Source organism: Neofelis nebulosa, chromosome 8, assembly GCF_028018385.1.
Source record: "Neofelis nebulosa isolate mNeoNeb1 chromosome 8, mNeoNeb1.pri, whole genome shotgun sequence".
NCBI classification, from domain to species: Eukaryota; Metazoa; Chordata; class Mammalia; order Carnivora; family Felidae; genus Neofelis; species Neofelis nebulosa.
This window is the reverse complement of record NC_080789.1, coordinates 86,849,479-86,868,961: the sequence shown is the minus strand read 5'-3', so window position 1 is coordinate 86,868,961 and position 19,483 is coordinate 86,849,479. Positions and strand designations below refer to the sequence as shown.

General features: G+C 36.8%; 1 protein-coding gene and 1 non-coding gene across 3 annotated transcripts in view; both read right to left on the bottom strand.

Annotated features, from left to right (window-relative positions):
* Positions 1 to 2,657: 2,657 nt before the first annotated feature.
* Positions 2,658 to 19,483, bottom strand: part of ST8SIA1 (ST8 alpha-N-acetyl-neuraminide alpha-2,8-sialyltransferase 1) — a 159,256-nt gene continuing 142,430 nt past the window's right edge. The window contains exons 5-6 of one of the 2 annotated variants that reach the window (XM_058743407.1): positions 10,824 to 11,076; positions 2,658 to 2,985 (exon numbers count right to left, since the gene is read on the bottom strand). In XM_058743407.1, coding sequence (XP_058599390.1) covers positions 2,935 to 2,985; positions 10,824 to 11,076 — 304 coding nt within the window. In that variant the 3' untranslated portion in view covers positions 2,658 to 2,934. Of the gene's footprint in view, positions 11,077 to 19,483 lie in introns of both variants that reach the window. The other variant, XM_058743406.1, reaches the window with a different exon arrangement.
* Positions 7,773 to 7,879, bottom strand: LOC131484123 (U6 spliceosomal RNA). The gene has a single exon (XR_009248034.1). It is a non-coding gene; the product is annotated as a U6 spliceosomal RNA (small nuclear RNA).

Below are 19,483 nucleotides of genomic sequence, written 5' to 3'. Positions count from 1 at the left end.
AATGTCAGTGAGGATACACTTGACCTAATGAACATTTTTAGTATACTCTTGATAACAACTGTAGAATGTACCTCCTTTTAAGGTAACCATGGAAGCTGAGCCATAAAACAAGTCTCAGTATGTTTCAAAAAGTTAAAATCATGCATAGTATATTTTCTGAGCATGACAAGATTAAATGCAAAAAAGACAACAAAAGATACCATTAAGCCCCCCCCCCATATATTTGGAAATTAGAATATATACTTCTAAAAACACATGGGTGAAAGAAGAATCACAAGGTAATTAGAAAGTATTTTGAATTAAACCATCACAGAAGCACAACATATCACAGCTTGTGGGAGTCACTCCTACTTCCCTTCTTTGGTCCCCAGATCCAAATAGTCTAAATGTGATCCAAGCATCTAAATATGGGAAAAACTGGTTACTGTCCAAAACACACATCACATCTTATAAGATGGTACCACAACCCCCTAAGATATTGTCTCTCAGATGATACTTAAAATAAGTCTCTGTCAGGCCCTGCCAATGTTGTGTTAGGCAACTGCTTCTAGATCAGCATTTCTCTAACTTTTCTCATTAACCCCCCCAAACCCTGCCCCCAAAGAAACTTTTAAGTTTTTTTCCTCTGAATCATTATAATATCTAACGCTTTTTTGCCCCTTAGAACAACTTTTGCCTCTTGTGGAGGCAATATTGCTCCCATTGAGAATGAATGTTCTTCATGATATGGTAAAGAGTAATACTCATTAATTCCATATACATAAGTTCCTTTCTATACTTCTTTGTTGGCAAATGTGCTTCCTGGTCATATTGTATATAATACCAATATGATAAATAATTCATTTGGTAGGTTCATAGATGGTGGTACTGGCAGAAACATCGAGGAAAAGAAAGGCAAATCCAAAATAAATATCTATTTCAGTGAAAACAAAAATTGCTGCATGTACCATGATGGGAAGCACTGATAATCACTCTTGGCCTTTCAAGGCATTAACTGCCCTACCTTTATAAAAAGTGCAGACAAAATGGTATGCTAAATGGATACCAGTTCATCTCTTCTCTGTTACCCAACTACTTTGTCAATGGGCTGCTATACAAAGCAGGTTTGGTAGCAGGTACAGAGGTTATGCATGGAATCAATAACCTGGCTTCCACCACTGCTGAGCACCCTGCCAATAATAGCAAAGGCTGACATTGAGCACTCAGTAGAACACCATTTCCCAGATCAGGAATCCACTTGATGGGAAGTTGATGAAAGTGACACACCAAATGAACACTCATGTTATATTCTTACTGTCTACTCTTCCTCCACACCCAAAGGTTGGAATCTTCCCGATTAAAGTTTGTCTTGAGATCAATAAACTCTTGATTGCCTTTTAATCTAACTTTTGATTGCATTATTTACCACAAAAATGTTCCCAAATACTGATTTTTTAATTCATGCCTGGAGACCATGACTTTGTGGGGGAAACAACTTTAATTCTATATAAAAGAAATAACAAAAGACTTGTTTTCTCATATTCTCAAAATCTTAGAAACTAGATAACAAACCTAGAATTATACGTGTTAAGTATAATTAGATATGTTCTCAACTTCATCCCATGTTCTCCAGATCATTCACAATGAACATCACAAGATTCGATTCAATAATCCTACATCTTTATATCAACAAGAATCTGTATCTCCAAAATAACAAGTTTTCAAGCAAAAATCTAGTCTGTGACTTGTAATTACCTTCTTTTTAGGTTTAGAGATTCTTGAGTAATTAATGCTTTGGAGTTCTTAATATCTGTTTTTGAATGTTCTTGAACTCAGTAATATCTAGATTTTCCTTTACTTAATGATAGTTGGTAAAAACAAGTTAAATCTGTTTTCCTCATATGGTCTGAGAATAGGTTAGGGTAACCCACATTTATTTCAGAGGCCTGCCTTTTTTACCCCTGAATGATTCAGCTAAACACCATGAAGTTTTAACATTAGGTAATAGAATGACCTTCTTAAAATAGCTGTAGCCCAAAAGTCTGTTGTGTGCCTTGAACTCAAGAGAGTTAATAAGGAGAGCTGTACAAAGCACCTTGATCAATTTCTGAGGTGAATGTATGATAAAGGATGGACCAAGGTCACTTTTCCTGATGTCCATCTTGTTGAGAGTGTCTGGCAGAACTGGGCCACTAGATCCCAAGGGAAATGGGAGTTTGAAGCAATTATCCAAATAATTCAGAGAAGAAGTCATACCCAGGCGTGTCAAGGTCACCCATATGAGCAGAAGGGGAATCTAAATATTTTGAATCTTGTTAGCAATTTATTAAAGAACTCTAGGACACACATACTGATATTGATTCATTACATAAAGGGAAAATCTTATCACTGGAAAAAAATAGGCTCATGTACATATATCACATTAAATAAATGTTCAATTTTCTTTCTACTGTGCCCAATAGAGAATGCCTTTCACCTGCATAAGAGTAACAATAGCGTTCTAAATTCTATTCATAGGATTTATAATTCTGTATTTCTAAAATAATTTTCTCACCAAGCGGCATGAGTTTTCATCTAGAAGGAAAAAAATCAGTGTAGCTGATATAGATACAAAATAGAAGGAAGAGAAAAGGAAACAGAATCACCCATACGCTTCTGGGAAATAAAAAGATTTCACACACTATAAAAAAAATCATTTTATTCACAGGGTACATTTCCAAATTTTCTCCAAGTAAGGGAGGTAGAGAAATTGAGACTTACTGAATCTTCTCACTACCAGCCATAATTACAATGAACACACCAAAGAAAAAGACATGTTTTTACAGCAAACCTCCTCCTATGACATTACATTTAGATTCTGTGGAAACCGCTCAGTAGAACCAACTGAGATAGATACTTTTTTTTAAGTCACACTATAAAAAGTACAAGTTAAAGTTTTTTCTTACCTGCTACATTTTATATTAAACTTAAAGAAGAAATGAAGAGCATTGATTTTCCCCACACCTCCTGCCAACAGAATTTAGCTTCATTAGGAAAAAGTAATTCCGTGTATACTTCAAAGATTATTTCGTTTTATAGTCTAATCTAAGATCTTTTCCAGAATTATTGCCCCCATGGACCAGTAATCAAGCTACACTGTATGAGAAGGAATATTTGAATTTCTATTTTTCTCTTACTTCCAATCTGCAAATATGCTAGTTTTTAAGTTTATTTATTTTTAGAGAGAGAGAGAAAGAGAGAAGGAGAAAGGGCAGAAAAGAGAGAGAGAGAGAGAGAGAGAATCCCAAACAGGCTCTGTGCCATCAGTACAGAGCCTGATGTATGGCTCGAACTCACGAACTGTGAGATCATGACCTGAGCCGAAATCAAGAGTCGGACATTTAACTGACTGAACTACCTAGGTGCCCCTGCAAATTTGCTCTTGAAAAACAGTTTTCACATATGTGGAAGGATATATAAGGTGCAATAGTCAACTTAAAGAGACCAGCAAGAAACTTTTTCAAAACTTTTTAGACCAACTATGCTGTGTGGTAGAGTTCTAATAATGTTCTAGACTTTTAAAAAATTAAACAAGCTTTTCAATGGAGCTTCTACTTGTCTGTTCTCTCCCCTTCCCTCTAGTGTCTGACTCTGATGTACCCCTGTGACCATCAATCACTACAAATTGTGAATCCTGTATGAGAGGGATATCTATAGTAACTTACGGACAAGAAAGCCCAAAGAATTGATGCTTAAGAGTGAATGAGAAACAGAAACAAATTGTTTCCTTGCTTCCATGAAACCTAGTATTTGCTGGAGAAACACATATTTGAATCTAATCATCTTAGTTCTCCTGTAGCTATCACCTAAGGAGCTCTTTATGAGAAGGTTCTACTACTTCAACAAAAGATATTTACATACAGTTATCAGACATCTCCAAGGCCTATATACTATTGTGCATTTATATAAAATAGTCACATTCACTACAGTTATAAGAGGTCTTGCTGATGGTAAAGATACAACTTGGAACAGACATGGCTACACCTCTAAAGAGACAGGTACATGAAGGAAATACAAAAGGAAGTGGGAGCCAAGCCAGAAAAAGTTAAGGCACCCTCTGCCACCCCCACCTAGCCAGACATTTTTCTCTTTTCAATGGGCATGAATAATGCAAGGTGTGTGTGTGTGTGTGTGTGTGTGTGTGTGTGTGTTTACACTAAAACAGAGAGGAGAAAATGCATCTAAATCTTTCTAACTCTCACCATGCATATGGTGACCATGTTTCAAAGGGTCACCTTCACTTCCTACCATTGCTGCCTCATCATGACAGGAGACCTAAATAATAATCTTGCATATGTGTCAAAGTGGAGATAAAAAGGGGATATGAAAATGGCAGCATTTGTATATCCCAACATAGACACCAAGGAAAGCGTAACTCGAAGAGGGGCAGAAGGGTCCAAGTAGGTAAACAGGTGCCACTCTTCCATCTTCTTCCCTAAGTGTCTCACAACCTGGTTCTCACACTGCTTCTTCTAGAGTCTTTTCATCATGAGCCATAATTACTGCATAACAATATATTTCCTTTAAAAGGTTTTGGAAGGTTCTATTCTTGGGACTGTGCTCAAGGACAACAGCCTCTGTGCTCTGAGCTTAGCTTCAGACTAAGATCCCTGTCAATGGTCCTTCACAATTAAAATCCTGATTTCCTCTTTTCTCTTTTTCATTTTGGTTAAACCCTTCTTTATTACAATTTCCCATTTCGCTTCCTATGCAGAGAAAAACAGACACATCTGACTCCCAATTTCTCTGCCCTGGATAAAAATCACATTTCTTAGATGTTTACTGGTATCATGTGACACATACACTTTTAAAATGACAAATAACTGGAGAAAATCTAATTATGTAGAAGCAGAAAGAGACATGATCAATATATTTGAATATTACTCTATAAAACTCCCAGGCAGCTTTGCATCATTGATTATCTCCTACAGCTTTAACAGAAAGCAAAGTTAGAAGGGATTTTAGCACAATGTAGGGATCAATAAGAACACACAGGAGGTGGGCAAACAAGTGACCATAAAATATAATTCCTCTCTTGTGCTTTAAAAAAGTTATAGCCATGGGCTTTAACAGAAATATGTACTTCTTCCGTATTGTGATGATGAGCAGAGGCCGTGTTATGTTTGAATGAGCCTTCCTTCCACACATCTCTTTCGATCCCTCACCTCTAGGATGTATGTAAAAACTGCAAGAGACTGAGGGTAAATTCTTGGCTGAGGGTAAGCCAGTAGTATCCTTTTTCTTATGATAGGAAGGAAAAAGGCCACAGCAATTGTAGCTTCATGTTAAGCGTCTTTCTTCTTGCAAAATAGGACTCTTATAGTGTTCAACCTAAATATTCTGCATTCACGGTTAGGAGTCGCAAACAAACATTCTAAGCTTCTGGATTCTTTTGGATCAGTGTCCAGGGCTTTTAAAGAAACTATAAAAGAACCGGTGGAAAATAGTTGACCCCTGAACAATGTGGGATTGGGGGTCCCAACCCTGCCGTGCAGTCAAAAATCTGCATACAGCTTTTGACTGCCCCAAAACATAACTACTAATAGCCTATTATTGACCAGAAGCCTCACCAACAACATTAACAGTCGATTAACACATAGTTTATGTTATTTGCATTATATACTATTTTCTTACAATAAAGTAAGCTAGAGAAAAGAAAATATTAAGAAAATCATAAGGAAAATACTTTTATAGTACTGTACTATATTAGAAAAAATCCATGTATAAGCAGACCCATGCAGTTCACACCTGTGTCATTCAAGGGTCAGCTATACTTGATATCTCCCTGGCTTCAAGAACTTAGAAAATTCATCTGCATGGAGAAAAAAATGCTCCATTTTTAATAATCACTGACAGGGCCATAATTAGGTCAGGGTGACTAGAATTCTGTCACAGGACACCCAAATTTAGAGAGCACAAGTTTAAGAGGAAAAAAAAAACTGTTTACAGCAGTGTAAAATTTCAAGCATCTTAGCAAATTTCCACACCAATTCTCCAGTCACAAGACTACAAGCTTGACCCCAGAGACAAGCCAGCTTCCCTGGTAGTCAGCAGAAACAGATAGTGCTGGAAAGCCAAGGTCAAGGGCAGAGACTTCTCTGACTTACATACTGAAAGCTTGGGAGTAGGGTTGTCTCCTCCTCTCCACTTGCCTCATCCTCTCCCTGGCACACGGTGGATTCAAACTGCTAAAATTGCTGGTCATGTTTAGTTATAGTTACTACACACTTTGCTGGGAGCTTGATCTAAGTTTCAGGTGTCTTGTAGCTGTTTCTCGATGCGTGCTCACTAAAAGTCAGAGTCTGAGAGTCAGCCTCTACCCTGGGAAGATGAAGAAATAAAAAGCACAGTACTGCTCTCAGTCCTTACTCCTCCCCGTATTTTCCCTCAGATTCTCACAAAAGTCTTTACAGCTCTTGACCTCTGGAACTCTGTAAACAGAGCAGATATTATTACCTGGTTCTGGTGGGAAAATTTTCATAGGAATAAGAATTCCCTAAAGTTTTTGGCGGACTGTGACCTTTTAGGTCTCACCTAACAAGGATTTGTCGGTTAAAATTTTCACAAAGTCAATATTTTTAAATATAAAAATTAAAATTACAGATGGCTGATTTTTCAAAGAAATGGAAAGCTATATATAATAAAATTACAAAACTATGATAGTGGCTAACAAGAAGAAACGTCATTGATATTTTTTTTTTCTATTTGGAATAGTCTATAACACTTCTGTAGAGCTTCTGACTGAGAATATTTTTGTCAAATTCAGAATCCTGGGATTTCTTCCATTATTTTCCATGTAGATTGTTAAACTGTGTTGCCCATTGCTCCAGGTATAAGTTATATGTATCCTAAAGAAAGTTTGTAGCCAAGAGAAGGTCATGAGACATCAAAAACTCCAATAGGTATTGTCTGAACATCTGCCTTTTGGGGTCATTTGTATCATTTGGGAATATTTACCTTGTTAAAATAACAGTGAACTATATGGAAGCAAAATCCCAGGGGCACTCCTTAACTTCATGTGTTAGTTGCAGTTCAGATGCACAATGTTATATAAACTGTTGGTCAAATACTCTATATAAAGCATATGTATCCACTGTCCTCTTCCATATAAAAATATTTCATATAAAAATCACTTTTCTATCTTGGAGAATGACTTAATCCTTCACCCATCTTAATTTTGCTAACGTGTGATTAAAATTAAATGGAGGTCACCCTTACTCATGATCCTTAGCATCAGTGTAATTCTCAAACTGGAGCCGATAAAAGTTAAAAACTCGTATCAGGTACCCATTTTCAGTCTCTTCACCCCCTCTCTTGCCCCCATGGAGCAACCTAGGTTTTGTCAATAAAAAGCAATTTAAAGATTAGAGAGGTTGACTCCCTCTTTTGGCAGATGCGTTGAAAGTGATGAAATATTTTCTTACTGAGTGTGTCTACTATAACCTGAATATCTTCTCAGCTAACCTTAAGGGTCAGCAGTATTAAAATGTCATTGACCAAATATGGCAAAGTATGACGTCCAATTCTGAAGTTCTCAGTTTCAGATAAAATAATAGGTGCGTAGAATTCAACTTCTTAATAGTAATAGAGTATTCCAGACTATTCTGCAAGATAATTCTGGAGAGATCCTCACTTAGGGACACATGTATTTCAAGAAGGACAGATATGTATAGCCTATGCTATAATGCCCCTATACACAACACACACACACACACACACACACACACACACATTTCTAAGTTTTTTTTTTTTTTTTAAATATGGAACGCTTCACAAATTTGCGTGTCATCCTTGCTCAGGGGGCATGCTAATCTTCTCTGTATCGTTCCAATTTTAGTATATGTGCTGCCGAAGCAAGCACCATTTCTAAGTTTAGATACATCTATCTAACCACAAGAAAGGGAATATAGATGGCATACCTATGCATTGTCAGTATAAAATAATGCCAACTGCAATCTACTCTAAGAAAACATTCTCGTTCAATTGTAGTCATACTTTGAATGATGTGAACATGTATATGTATCCTTAAGTGAAGAAAAGTTGTGGCAGTCAAAGTATTCTTTTGGTCTAATCCAGCATTTTCAACATTGACACTATTAATGTTCTAGAATGGGTAATTTTTGCTGTGGGGGGCTGACCTCTGCACTGTAGAATGTTTAGTGGGATCCCTGGCTTCTGTCCAGTAGGTGCCAGTAGCACCTTCCAAATCATGACAATCAAAAATGTTTCTAGACCTTGCCAAATGTCACCAGATAGGGAGGGGAATTACCCCAGTTGAGAAGTACTGGTCTAAATAAACATTATCATCTCAGGCCATTTCTGTTTGGCTTTCCAAAGCCACAAATGTATAGACTAAAAATTGCACACTATATTATATAAATCTATCCCAGAAATCATAACAAGATGTGAAATTTCCAAATAGCAGTTTCAGTGGAACTGTGACGAATGGGTTTTAGGGAGCTCATTAATTACACTTTAACAATTTCATCAGTTAAAGTACTAATTTGTGTGACATATATGTTTTTCATTAGCCCTTTTACCTTTGATGAAGTGTATAGGTACAAATGTATTCCTTTCTGCAGTAATTATTAAATAATAATAGGTCTAAAGAGGAAATAGGTTTAGGGTTTCACATATAGCGCATATTTACTATAACTCACTCATAGTACAGTCTCGTTAACCTCTTTGCAGCAATATAGAATCAAAATAGCAAATCAGTTCTACAAGATATCAATACTCTCAAATTCTTAACTTTGCAAATATCAGTATACTCTGTGTTAAGTCAACCAGTCATTTTTTAACAGCTGATTTCTATAATAACCTCAATATTTACTCTTCTTTAGAAATTGCCTATTCCAGTGATGTTGAATTTTTCCAAGGGCTTCGTTGACTCAGTATCTTTTAAATTAACCCACCAAAAACTGTCACCTGCTTTAATTTATGTGGTCTACTAAGTCTCTACCATTAAAAATGAAGCAGAACTTTTTGGCATAGTTTGTCTACATTCTGGTGACATTTAAAAGAATGAAAAGAGTGATTTCTAGTGTTTCCCTTTAGATTAAGGCATTCCAAAGCACAAAGACAACGAGAGGCCTCTTTTATCTTCCTCTTACATGCAAACACCTTTGGCTGCTTGTAATCTGTCAGTAGAGTTTGTTTGCAGTGTGAAAGCTGATGTAAAAAGCTTTCGGAGTAGCCTTACCTGCTACTACCAGGGGAATCAACATCTACAAATTCACATCCCTTTACTTGTATGAATCATGCCTTGTGTCACCACCCTCAACACAAGGTCCATTCATGAGATGTTAGGGAGAGTCAGAATGAGTAAAACAATTCTGCTCACTTGGGGTAAGCATTTGGGGGTGACGCTGGTGTGAGCACTATGAGAAACAGCAGTAAGCTGGCCTGTCTTTTATCAAGGTGAGGTGGGTAGTTCATAATACACATTTGTAGCTCTTTGACAATGGTACAGATTTTGCCACACTAGGTCATGTGGGTTCAGCTTTCCTACTTGTATGGGAATGAGCTTTGTTTACCTGTGTGTATGTGTGTGTGTGTGCATAAATATATGCATGTTTTGTTTGCATGTATCTTGGAGTGAATAATATACAATGGTAGATAGAAAAGGGATGTGCCCTCCAGTCTGTTTCCAGACTAAACCTTACATTATTGTGCTTTACTTCATCTCTGAGCATTAAATTAGGAAGACAATTATGCCAATTTGCAAATAAATAATGCACTCATATTTGCAGCCTTTTTGCACTGAAATAACATAATAATACAAATAGGCTTAAATAATGCAGGCCTAAAATGGAGTTTATGCCCTCAATTCTGAGGAGAGAAAGTATCTCACATTATCCAGACTATGAGCCAACACAGTCTAAATTCTACAATGCTTCATTCACATTGTCTAAGTAGATTTGACAAAAGGAGAGGAAGAAATTCTTATTTAACATTTTTTAAATGGAAGGAGACTAAAGTTAACATAGACTTGGTTCAACAAATCACAATAATTAGCTGTAGTGTTTCGTATCTTTATTACTCAGTAAGGTTTTTTTTTTTAATCTACCTCATCACCCACTCACTGCCCCTCAATAGGGCAAAAATAAATATTAATTTTTTAAAAACCTATGTTCTATAATATACGATAGGTTTTTTAAGCCAGATTGTGTTGATAATCAGTAACACTTTGCCCTGGCATTTCCTTTACTCTACCTTGATTAATTCCTCAGCCTCAGCAGCTAGAGTTCTGTTTTGTTTGTGAACTGCACCTTCTAGATCAGAACCATGTAAATGTGTTTCCCCAACATTACTCCACACTCCATCAGCGTGTTACTAGTTGCAAATCCACAATCTGCTACAAAATATTTCATAGGATTTTCATTTCTTGTTTGTCGTCCAAGCCATCATCAAAGTAGAGTTTCTCTTGGGGGTTTGTAGTTGTTTTGTTTTGTTTTGTTTTTCCAAGTGGCCCATGTGAATCCATGAAACGACTTGACCATTTCCTTTTGGAGTCATGTAAAAAATCTAACAAAAATACCCTGGCTCAGTTCTTTCTTTTCCCATGGTCCCTAGGAAGTGGGCTGGAGTGGAGTGTCTTCACATGGGTCTAGCTGCATTCTCAGTGCACCAATTTTATGAAGATACCAGAGCTGGAGAAATTCCTCTGGCATGGCATGGAAGCCAGAAAAGGGCAAGACATTATCATAGTAGTGGTGGCTGATGGGCTGTTCATGCATATTCACAGAGAAGGGCCAGAAACCATAGATGGCTACCTCTTCACAGAGGCCCAGAGCTGCACTCACCAAAAAAAGTCCTGTGGACAGGCGCTTGGCATGGATTCCCCTACTCTTCCAGAACTTTCCAATGCTACGCAGAAAGTTGGGGTTGGCAAAGAGCACTGTTTGATTGGCACCAACATCTGACAGTGTATAATAAACCCGGAGGGATGGCTCTGTTCCTGTTTTCATAGAAAAAGCAGGCATGTAGATGTAACTGTGGTTATAGATTTTCATGTTGTCCACAAATGTCTTCCTGGACCACAGCAGATTCTGAAACCTATTAAAGAGAAGAAGTCAATTAAACCTGAAGAAAAGGAACTCATCAAAACCCACTATTCTTCTGATGGCCCTGATAGTTCACATTATCTCGGCAGGAGGGAGGCAGAGGACATGAAAACGATGAAAAATGCTTCACTTGTATTTAAAAATCCTCCTTGATCTGGGTGCCTGGGTGGCTTAATCGGTTAACCATCTGACTTCAGCTCAGGTCATGATCTCACAGTTCGAGCTCCAGGTTGGGCTCTGTGCTGACAGTGTGGATGGAGCTTGGAGCCTGCTTTGAATTCTGTGTCCCCCCCCTCTCTGCCCCTCCCCCACTCACATTCTGTCTGTCTGTCTCTCTCTCTCTCTCTCAAAAGTAAATAAAAAATTTTTAAAAATTAAAATCTTCCTTCATCTTACCAATTATCTCTCATCAAGTTGCTTGGCTTCTGCCAAACCTAACATCTTAAATTCTGATTAAGATTCCTTACTAGAATTCCCTCTGAACTAAAATGCACTGTATATTTTGTTCTCCCTGAATTTTTTGCCTGGAATGTAAAAATGGTTTAATACTCATAAATTCACAAAGGTTTTTGGTTATTGGATAGGATTTGGATAAAAACTACTTGTCCAATCTGATATAAGCACAGGACTGGTTTCCTCATCTGCAAATCAAAGGAACCACCTTGAAGATACTTCTTCCCATTGAAATTCTATGATAATAGAAGTATTCAGATTAACTTAAATATTATAACTATAATTTTACACTGAAAAAAAGACTCGTTACTACTATCAAATGATGCTGACAGAGTTGACCACATTGCTTGCTCCAAAGAACTCTTTTTTCCTATGTTCTTTCAGTTTGGGTTCAATAAAGAGAGGATCTCTGGTTCAAGTGCATTCAACTAAAATTGATGGTATACATCCTATGGGTCAGGTACTGGGGAGTTAAAAATTTAATGACCCAATTTTTGTTCTCAGAAAATTCAAGTCCAATTGCAGGAACAAAAATATAAATGAGTGCAACATAATGTTCTAAATGGAACATTGGATATTTGTATAAAGTACTGTGGAATACAGATGAAAAAATAATTAATCCTGCCTTGGGAGAGGAGTGGAGCCTGAGAAAGCTACAGACAGGGGATGACACTGAGTCCCACACTTCCTGTGGGGAACAACATGAAGAATAGCAACTAAACTAGAAGAAACACTTTGGTCACAGGCAAGGGTAAAAGTGTACTGACACAATAATGAGGATTCTGTTTCCCTGGAAGGTGGGAGATTGGAATGGTAGAGGTAGTGGTTGAAGATAAGACATGTTGCAAAAAACCTCATGTGTCTCTAATTTGTTTGGACTTCATTCTGCAGCGATGGGGAAACTTTACAGCAGTGAGTACTCACAGCACTTACTATTTGCATTACAAATATTTCATCATTTGTGTAGTTGTCAGTCTGTGTTAAAAAAGGTAACTCTGGTGATCTGGGTAAGGAAGAGGCTGGTGACTTGGAGAGCAGTTAGGAGGTTGTTGACATAGATCAAGTATAAAAAGAGAAAAAAGACAATGAACTACACTAGGGTCTTGCCACTTTTGTTTTCTTTCACACAGGGCAGTCACCCATCTCACGTTATGTGCAGGTAGAGCAGAAGCATCTAAGAATAGAATGGAGCCATAACATGTTGGCAGGCTTCATCATAAACACGTGAAATTAAAATTCTGAGTAAATAAATCCACAGGATTTTATGTAGCAATCAGTGTCATTAACTCTGCCTGCCAAGAAAGGAGTATTCCTTAAGCAATTTTCCCAAAGGAGGAAAATTGCCCAAGTTTTCCTCATGTCCTTGATTCAGCAGCCTGTTTTAGCAAATTTGTCTAGGCCCTGACAAACAGAAAAGAGGTAACAGGGTTTGTAAGTGGAATCACTCTATCCTAGAAGAAACCATGGAAGCACATTTAAACATATTCTGGAGCTGGACCAGCCTGACCAACACAAATTCCTCCCTCCCAACTCTACTAAGTTGTGCTTAGTAATTCTGATGAGAGTGACCCAGGATGCTCACTCCCTGGTGATTCTGATGCAGGTGTCCTGTGGATAGACTTATTTAGAAGACCAAAGCCATCCGGGTAAGCTGTCTGGCTCTCTGCATCTATCTTCAACATGTCTTTCTTTACATCTTCTAATTTTATCCTTATTGCAATTCTAACAGGGAGAAGAACTCCCTCTTCCTTTCTGTGTCTTGGGACAAACTGTTTCATACTTTCTAAAGAACTCATGTTCTAAAGTGGATCTCCCCTCTTTAAAACATTTAATCTTTCTGTCTCTACCGAATTATTCCCTTCTATCTTCTAAACATGGTTAGAACTTAGTATGAGACACTTCACCATATGCTTGTACTGGTTCCCAAGCTAGATTCTAGATTTTCATTTCACCATATCAACATTCTAGAGCAATTAGTCTACTTCTATCGGTTCCCTTTCTTGCTTCCATTTCCTCCTTATTGCTGTGCAGAATGGGTCCTATTCCACATCACTCTGCTGGCTAATAGAACTTATCCCTATCTTTGTAGTGGACTACACACTAATGAGAATTACAGACAGCTCCAATAAAATCAGGGAAATTGATTTTGTGTTCCCTGCCTTAAAGCTGACTGATTATTCTTGAAGAGGGCAGTCTTCCTTGAGTTTTAACTTCGAAAAAGAACACACAGCTTGAATTTACTATAGGCTTAATTTTTTGTCAATGTTAAAGAACCAGCCTACATGTACCATTTTGTTATTTTTACCTACCCCATTCTTCCACAAATGACATTATCTAAGAACTTAATTCAACTCAATACTTATTTATGGTACACCTAATATATTTAATGCTATCCTAATCAAGAGCTTAACAAGGGTGGCTTGAATTTTACTAACATTAAAAAATGCAACTAGAATTATAAAGACTAGTGCTCCAGGTTATCTTTCCAGCCTCATACTCAGATTCTCTCTATACCCTCACCCTATGCTCCAGCCATCCTTGTACGTGCACCTGTCCTCATTTTTTACAATGACAGTTTCCTTTTGGCTCATCCATTCATTGCCTTGGTGAAGTTCTGCTTAAGCATCAAGACTCAGACTTCTCCTTCTAAAAATTATTCATTCCTTCCTTCCAAGTTAAGCTTTCAAAGGAGTCTTCTTGGAACTTCTAGTATGGACTGATTCTACCCTCCAAGACTGTGTCTTCCTTGAAGACAAGTGAAAATCCTATTCATCTTTCGATTTTTACAACTTAGCTCACAAAGTTGTGTACTATATAAATGGAAAACTGTTAACTTGAAAAAAGAATAAAATGAAGTGAGATTGGCCAATGAATTGTTAAAAATAGAAATGATTAAATATATAATGAATATGGGCATGAAATAGAAAAATGTATCGACAAAAATACAGAAATACAGCATTTTATAAATAAATTTAATACATGATAATAAAGGGGGAATAGATTCATATTTGACAAGAAAATTCAAGATAAGCAAGATAAACATTTAAAGTTTATTCACAACTGTGAATTTATCAGCCATTTGTAAAATATCTTTCTACAAAGGAAAATATTGACAAAATTGATTATGTCAAGATGTGAAATTTCATCGCCATGAAAATAAGATAACTAAAATGAAAAGAGAATGATGACACTGGGGCACTTGGGTGGCTCAGTCAGTTAGCATCTGACCCTTGATTTCAGCTCAGGTCATGATCTCCTGGTTTGTGAGATCAAGCCCCACGTCAGGCTCTGTGTGCTGACAGCGTGGAGCCTGCTTGGAATTTTCTCTCCCTCTCTCTCCCCCCCACCACCTCAAAAATAAATAAATAAACTTTAAAAAAGGGAATGACTCTGAAAAATATTTTCAACAAATAGAAATACAGAAGCTCAATACTGATACTACTATACAGTCTGATGATATTGATATACTGACATGAAAATGGACAAAAGCATAGATAAGTGATCCAAAGGGAATTGCAAGTAATGAAAAGGGTTAAATTTTCAGCTTCAGTTTTAAACTGAATAGAATTAGGAAAGCTAAGGGTCTAGTTCTTGCTTCTTACGGCAAATCTCTAGACATGAAATAAAATATATTTTTAAAGATCTGTATCCACCTTGAAAACAAAAAAGGAAAACCTTCAATGAATCCCCAAATCTGAGTTACCTCTGAAAAACAAAGTGCTTATAGAAAGACACCAGAGCATAAGCTAATTTGCTGAGCATTGCTCTAAAAGGTAGCAGTGCCCCATGCCTAAAGGCAGAAAATACTGAGAAGTTGAGTGTCTTGGAAAAATCAACAAGGTTATTATTGAGATTATGCACACTAGAACATTCAAGTAGATTGAACCCTAAAATCTTGCACTGGTCAATTATCACTGTGGGTAGCATGAAGAGAATATGAGCCTCTTGGGAGGAACAGTGACTCTGTGCCCAGAGCTGGCCCAGCCCAGGGGAAACTGAGGATTCTTTTCAACTCATACAATATTGGTAGTCAAGCTTATAGTTCCTAAGTAGAATATTGACACTGGTCCAAGAGAAAAGACATATAATGACATTTGGGAATCACCCAGAAGAAAACCACCTTGCTACCCTCTCAACCAAGGGTAAAGCCTACCTGTGATAGGTTCAGTCTCTGCATAGAGCTTCCAGTTGTTAAACAAGAACAGATAGCTAAGATCAGAAGATACTGACGGAAAGACTCCACTATGAGAGAGAACAAAATGGAAGAATAAAAGAACTCACAGGAAACCAGTATCATTCAAGGGACAGAAGGAAACTCTTAAGATCTGTAATGGTTTGTTTAGTAATATTAATCGCTTACTGCATTCATTAAGTAAGACTAGGATGTTGCAAAACGAAAAACAATATTTAGGTAACAAGAAACAGCTATTGGCAATTTAAAAAGATAATTAATGAATTCTGGTAAAGGAAATCTTCAGGAAAACAGCTACAGAGCAGCCTAGAAGCCTATCAATCAGATTCTAGTGGAAGGAAAAAGGCACTTCCTGAAAGAATGTGTCAACAAAAAAGTGCCTCTGATAGACTTACATGTTGAGAGTAATGAAAGAAGATTTATAGCTCTAATGGGAGTCTGGAGATGAATTAGTGACTGTTGAGTGGAAAGCCTTTCTTTGCTTTGGAGAAAACTTAACAGGAAAAAAATTAAGAATTGAGCAGGATATCAAATACTCATAAAATAAACTTTTTGTCTCAGATGTGAACAGTAAAGTAAAGTAAGCACTGACTATTAAATTAATTGTGATAAATCTTAATTGAGAGGTTAGGAAAGTGTAAGTATGAATGGAGGAATGCTGTGAATGGCACTTTAAGAGAGAGAAATCTTTATTTTTCCGTAAAAAATCAATAGATAAACTGAAAAGTTAAAAATTGTAGTTAAGCACACTGCTTTAAAGTCCAACAAGAGGGGCGCCTGGGTGGCGCAGTCGGTTAAGCGTCCGACTTCAGCCAGGTCACGATCTCGCGGTCCGTGAGTTCGAGCCCCGCGTCAGGCTCTGGGCTGATGGCTCGGAGCCTGGAGCCTGTTTCCGATTCTGTGTCTCCCTCTCTCTCTGCCCCTCCCCCGTTCATGCTCTGTCTCTCTCTGTCCCAAAAATAAATAAAAAACGTTGAAAAAAAAAAAATTAAAGTCCAACAAGAAACATATGAAAAGTCAAAATGCTCTAAGTTTTTGAAATTATGCTGACTTCAGATACAAGAGACAGTCGACTTTCATATATTTCATACTTTCTCTTGGAATTTTAAAGTAATTACATTTTTCTACAGTACTTTGAAGCATAAATTTAAAATATGTATCAATAAATTAATATCTCTCACTTGTGCTTGCAAAAAATTTAAAAAGTAAAACACAACAGGAGAAAAATCAACTAGAGAAGATGAATCTCTTAGAACATTACTTGAGAAAATGTGAGACAAGAGTTTCCTTCTTTCCATGTTAAGTTTTGCCACACTAATTGATTTTAAAACTATGTACATGTATAATTTTGGTAAAAATGGGAATTATAATTTTTTTAACATTTATTCTTTTTTGAGAGACAGAGAGAGACAGGGCATGAGCAGGGGAGGGGCAGAGAGAAGGGGAGACAGAATCCAAAAAAGGCTCCAGGCTCTGAGCTGTCAGCACAAAGCCCAATGTGGGGCTCAAATCCATGAACTGTGAGATCATGAGCTGAGCAGAAGTCAGATGTTTCACTGACTGAGCCACCAAGGCGCTCTTAAATATTGAAGGAGAATAACAAACTTGGAGGACTGACGCTACCCAACTTCAAGCTTCCCTATAAAGCTACAATAATCAAGACAATGTGGTTCTGGCAAAAGAATAGACAGATCAATGGAACAGAACAGAGAACCCAGAAACAGACCCCATAAATATAGTCAACTGATCTTTGACAAAGGAGCAAAGGCAATACAATATAACAAAGATAACGTTTTCAACAAATGGGTGCTGAAACAAGTGACTATCCACACGTAAAAAGTTGAATCTAGACACAGACTTTATGGCCTTCACAAAAATTAACTCAAAATGGATCATAAACTTAAATGTAAAATGCAAAACTATAAAACTCTATAATATAAATGAGAAAACTTAGGTGACCTTGGTTATAGCAATAACATTTTAGATACAAAACCAAAGGCATAATCCCTGAAAGATATAATTCATAAGCTGGAATTCATTAAAATTAAAAACATCTCTGTGAAAGTGTCATGAGAATGAGAAGACAAACCATATCCTGGGAGAAACAAGTGCCCAAAAGACACAGCTGATAAAGAACTGTTATCGAAACTATACAAAGAACTCTTTAAATTCAATGATAAGAAAACAAACAACTTGATTAAAAAATGGGCCAAAGACTTCAACAGATGGCAGGTAAGCATATGAAAAGATGCTTTGCATTGTGTATCATTAGGGAAATGCATATTAAAACAGCAGTGAAGTACCACTAGGTATCTAGAAGAATGGCCAAAATCCAGAACCTGACAACACTGCCTGTGAGGATATGGAGCAACAGATACTCTCATTCACTGCTGGTAGGAATGCAAAATGGTACAGCCACTATGGAAGACAGTTTAGTGGTTTCTTACAAAATTAAACATACTCTGATAAGATCCAGTTATCACGTTCCTTCGTATTTTCCCAAAGGCACTGAAAACTCATGTCCACACAGAAACCTGCACAGGCATGCTTACAGCAGCTTTCATAACTGTCAAAATTTGGAAGCAATCAAGATGAATTGCTAAGGTGAGTGGATAAATAAACTGTATTATATCCATATAATGGAATATTATTCAGCACTAAAAAGGAAGTGACTTATCAAGTCATGAAAAGACACAAAGGAACCTTAAGTGCATATCACTGGGTGGAAGATGCAAGAATAGTTCAACATTTGTAAATCAATCAATATGATACACCACAGTAACCAAATGAAGAATAAAAACCACATGATCATCTCAACAGATGCAGAAAAAATATTTAACACAATTCAACATCCATTTATGATAAAAACTCTCAAAAAGCAGGTAAAGAGGGAATGTACTTCAACATAATAAAGGCCATATATGAGAACCCCACAGCCAATATCATTCTCAATGGTGAAAAGATGAAAGATTTTCCTCTAACATCAGGAATAAAACAGGGATGCCCAATCTCACCAGCTTTATTCAATTTAGTATTGGAAGTCCTGGCTAGAGCAATTAGGTAAGAAAAAGAAATAAAAGGCATCCTAATTGGAATGGAAGAAGAAAAACTATCACTATTTGCATATGACATGATATTACATAAACCCTAAAGACTCCATCAAATAACTGTTAGAAATAATAAAAATCAGTGAAGTTGCAGGACACAAAATCAATATACAAAAATCTGTTGCATTTCTTTACACTAATAACAAACTATTAGAAAAATGTTAAAAACAATCTTATTTAAAATTGTATCAAAACGAAGGGAGTATCTAGGAATAAATTTAACCAAAAAGGTGAAAGACCCGATATTGAAAACTACAAGACATTTATGAAAGAAACTGAAGAAGACACAAATAATTGGAAAGATATTCTGTGCTCGTGGATTAAAAGAAATAATAGTTACAATGTCTATACTACCCCCTAACAACATACAGATTCAATGCAATCCCTATCAAATTACCATATCAAATTACCATTTGGTATTTTGCAAATACCAAATCAAATAATGGTATTTTTCACAGGAATAGGACAAATAATCCTAAAGTTTGTATAGAAGCATCAAAGACCCCAAGAAGCCAGGGAAATCTTGAGAAAGAAGAATAAAGCTGGATGCATCACGCTCTGATTTCAAAATATATTACAGAGTAATTAAAACAATATAGTATTAGCATGAAAATAAGTACCTAGATCAAAGAAACAGAATAAAGATC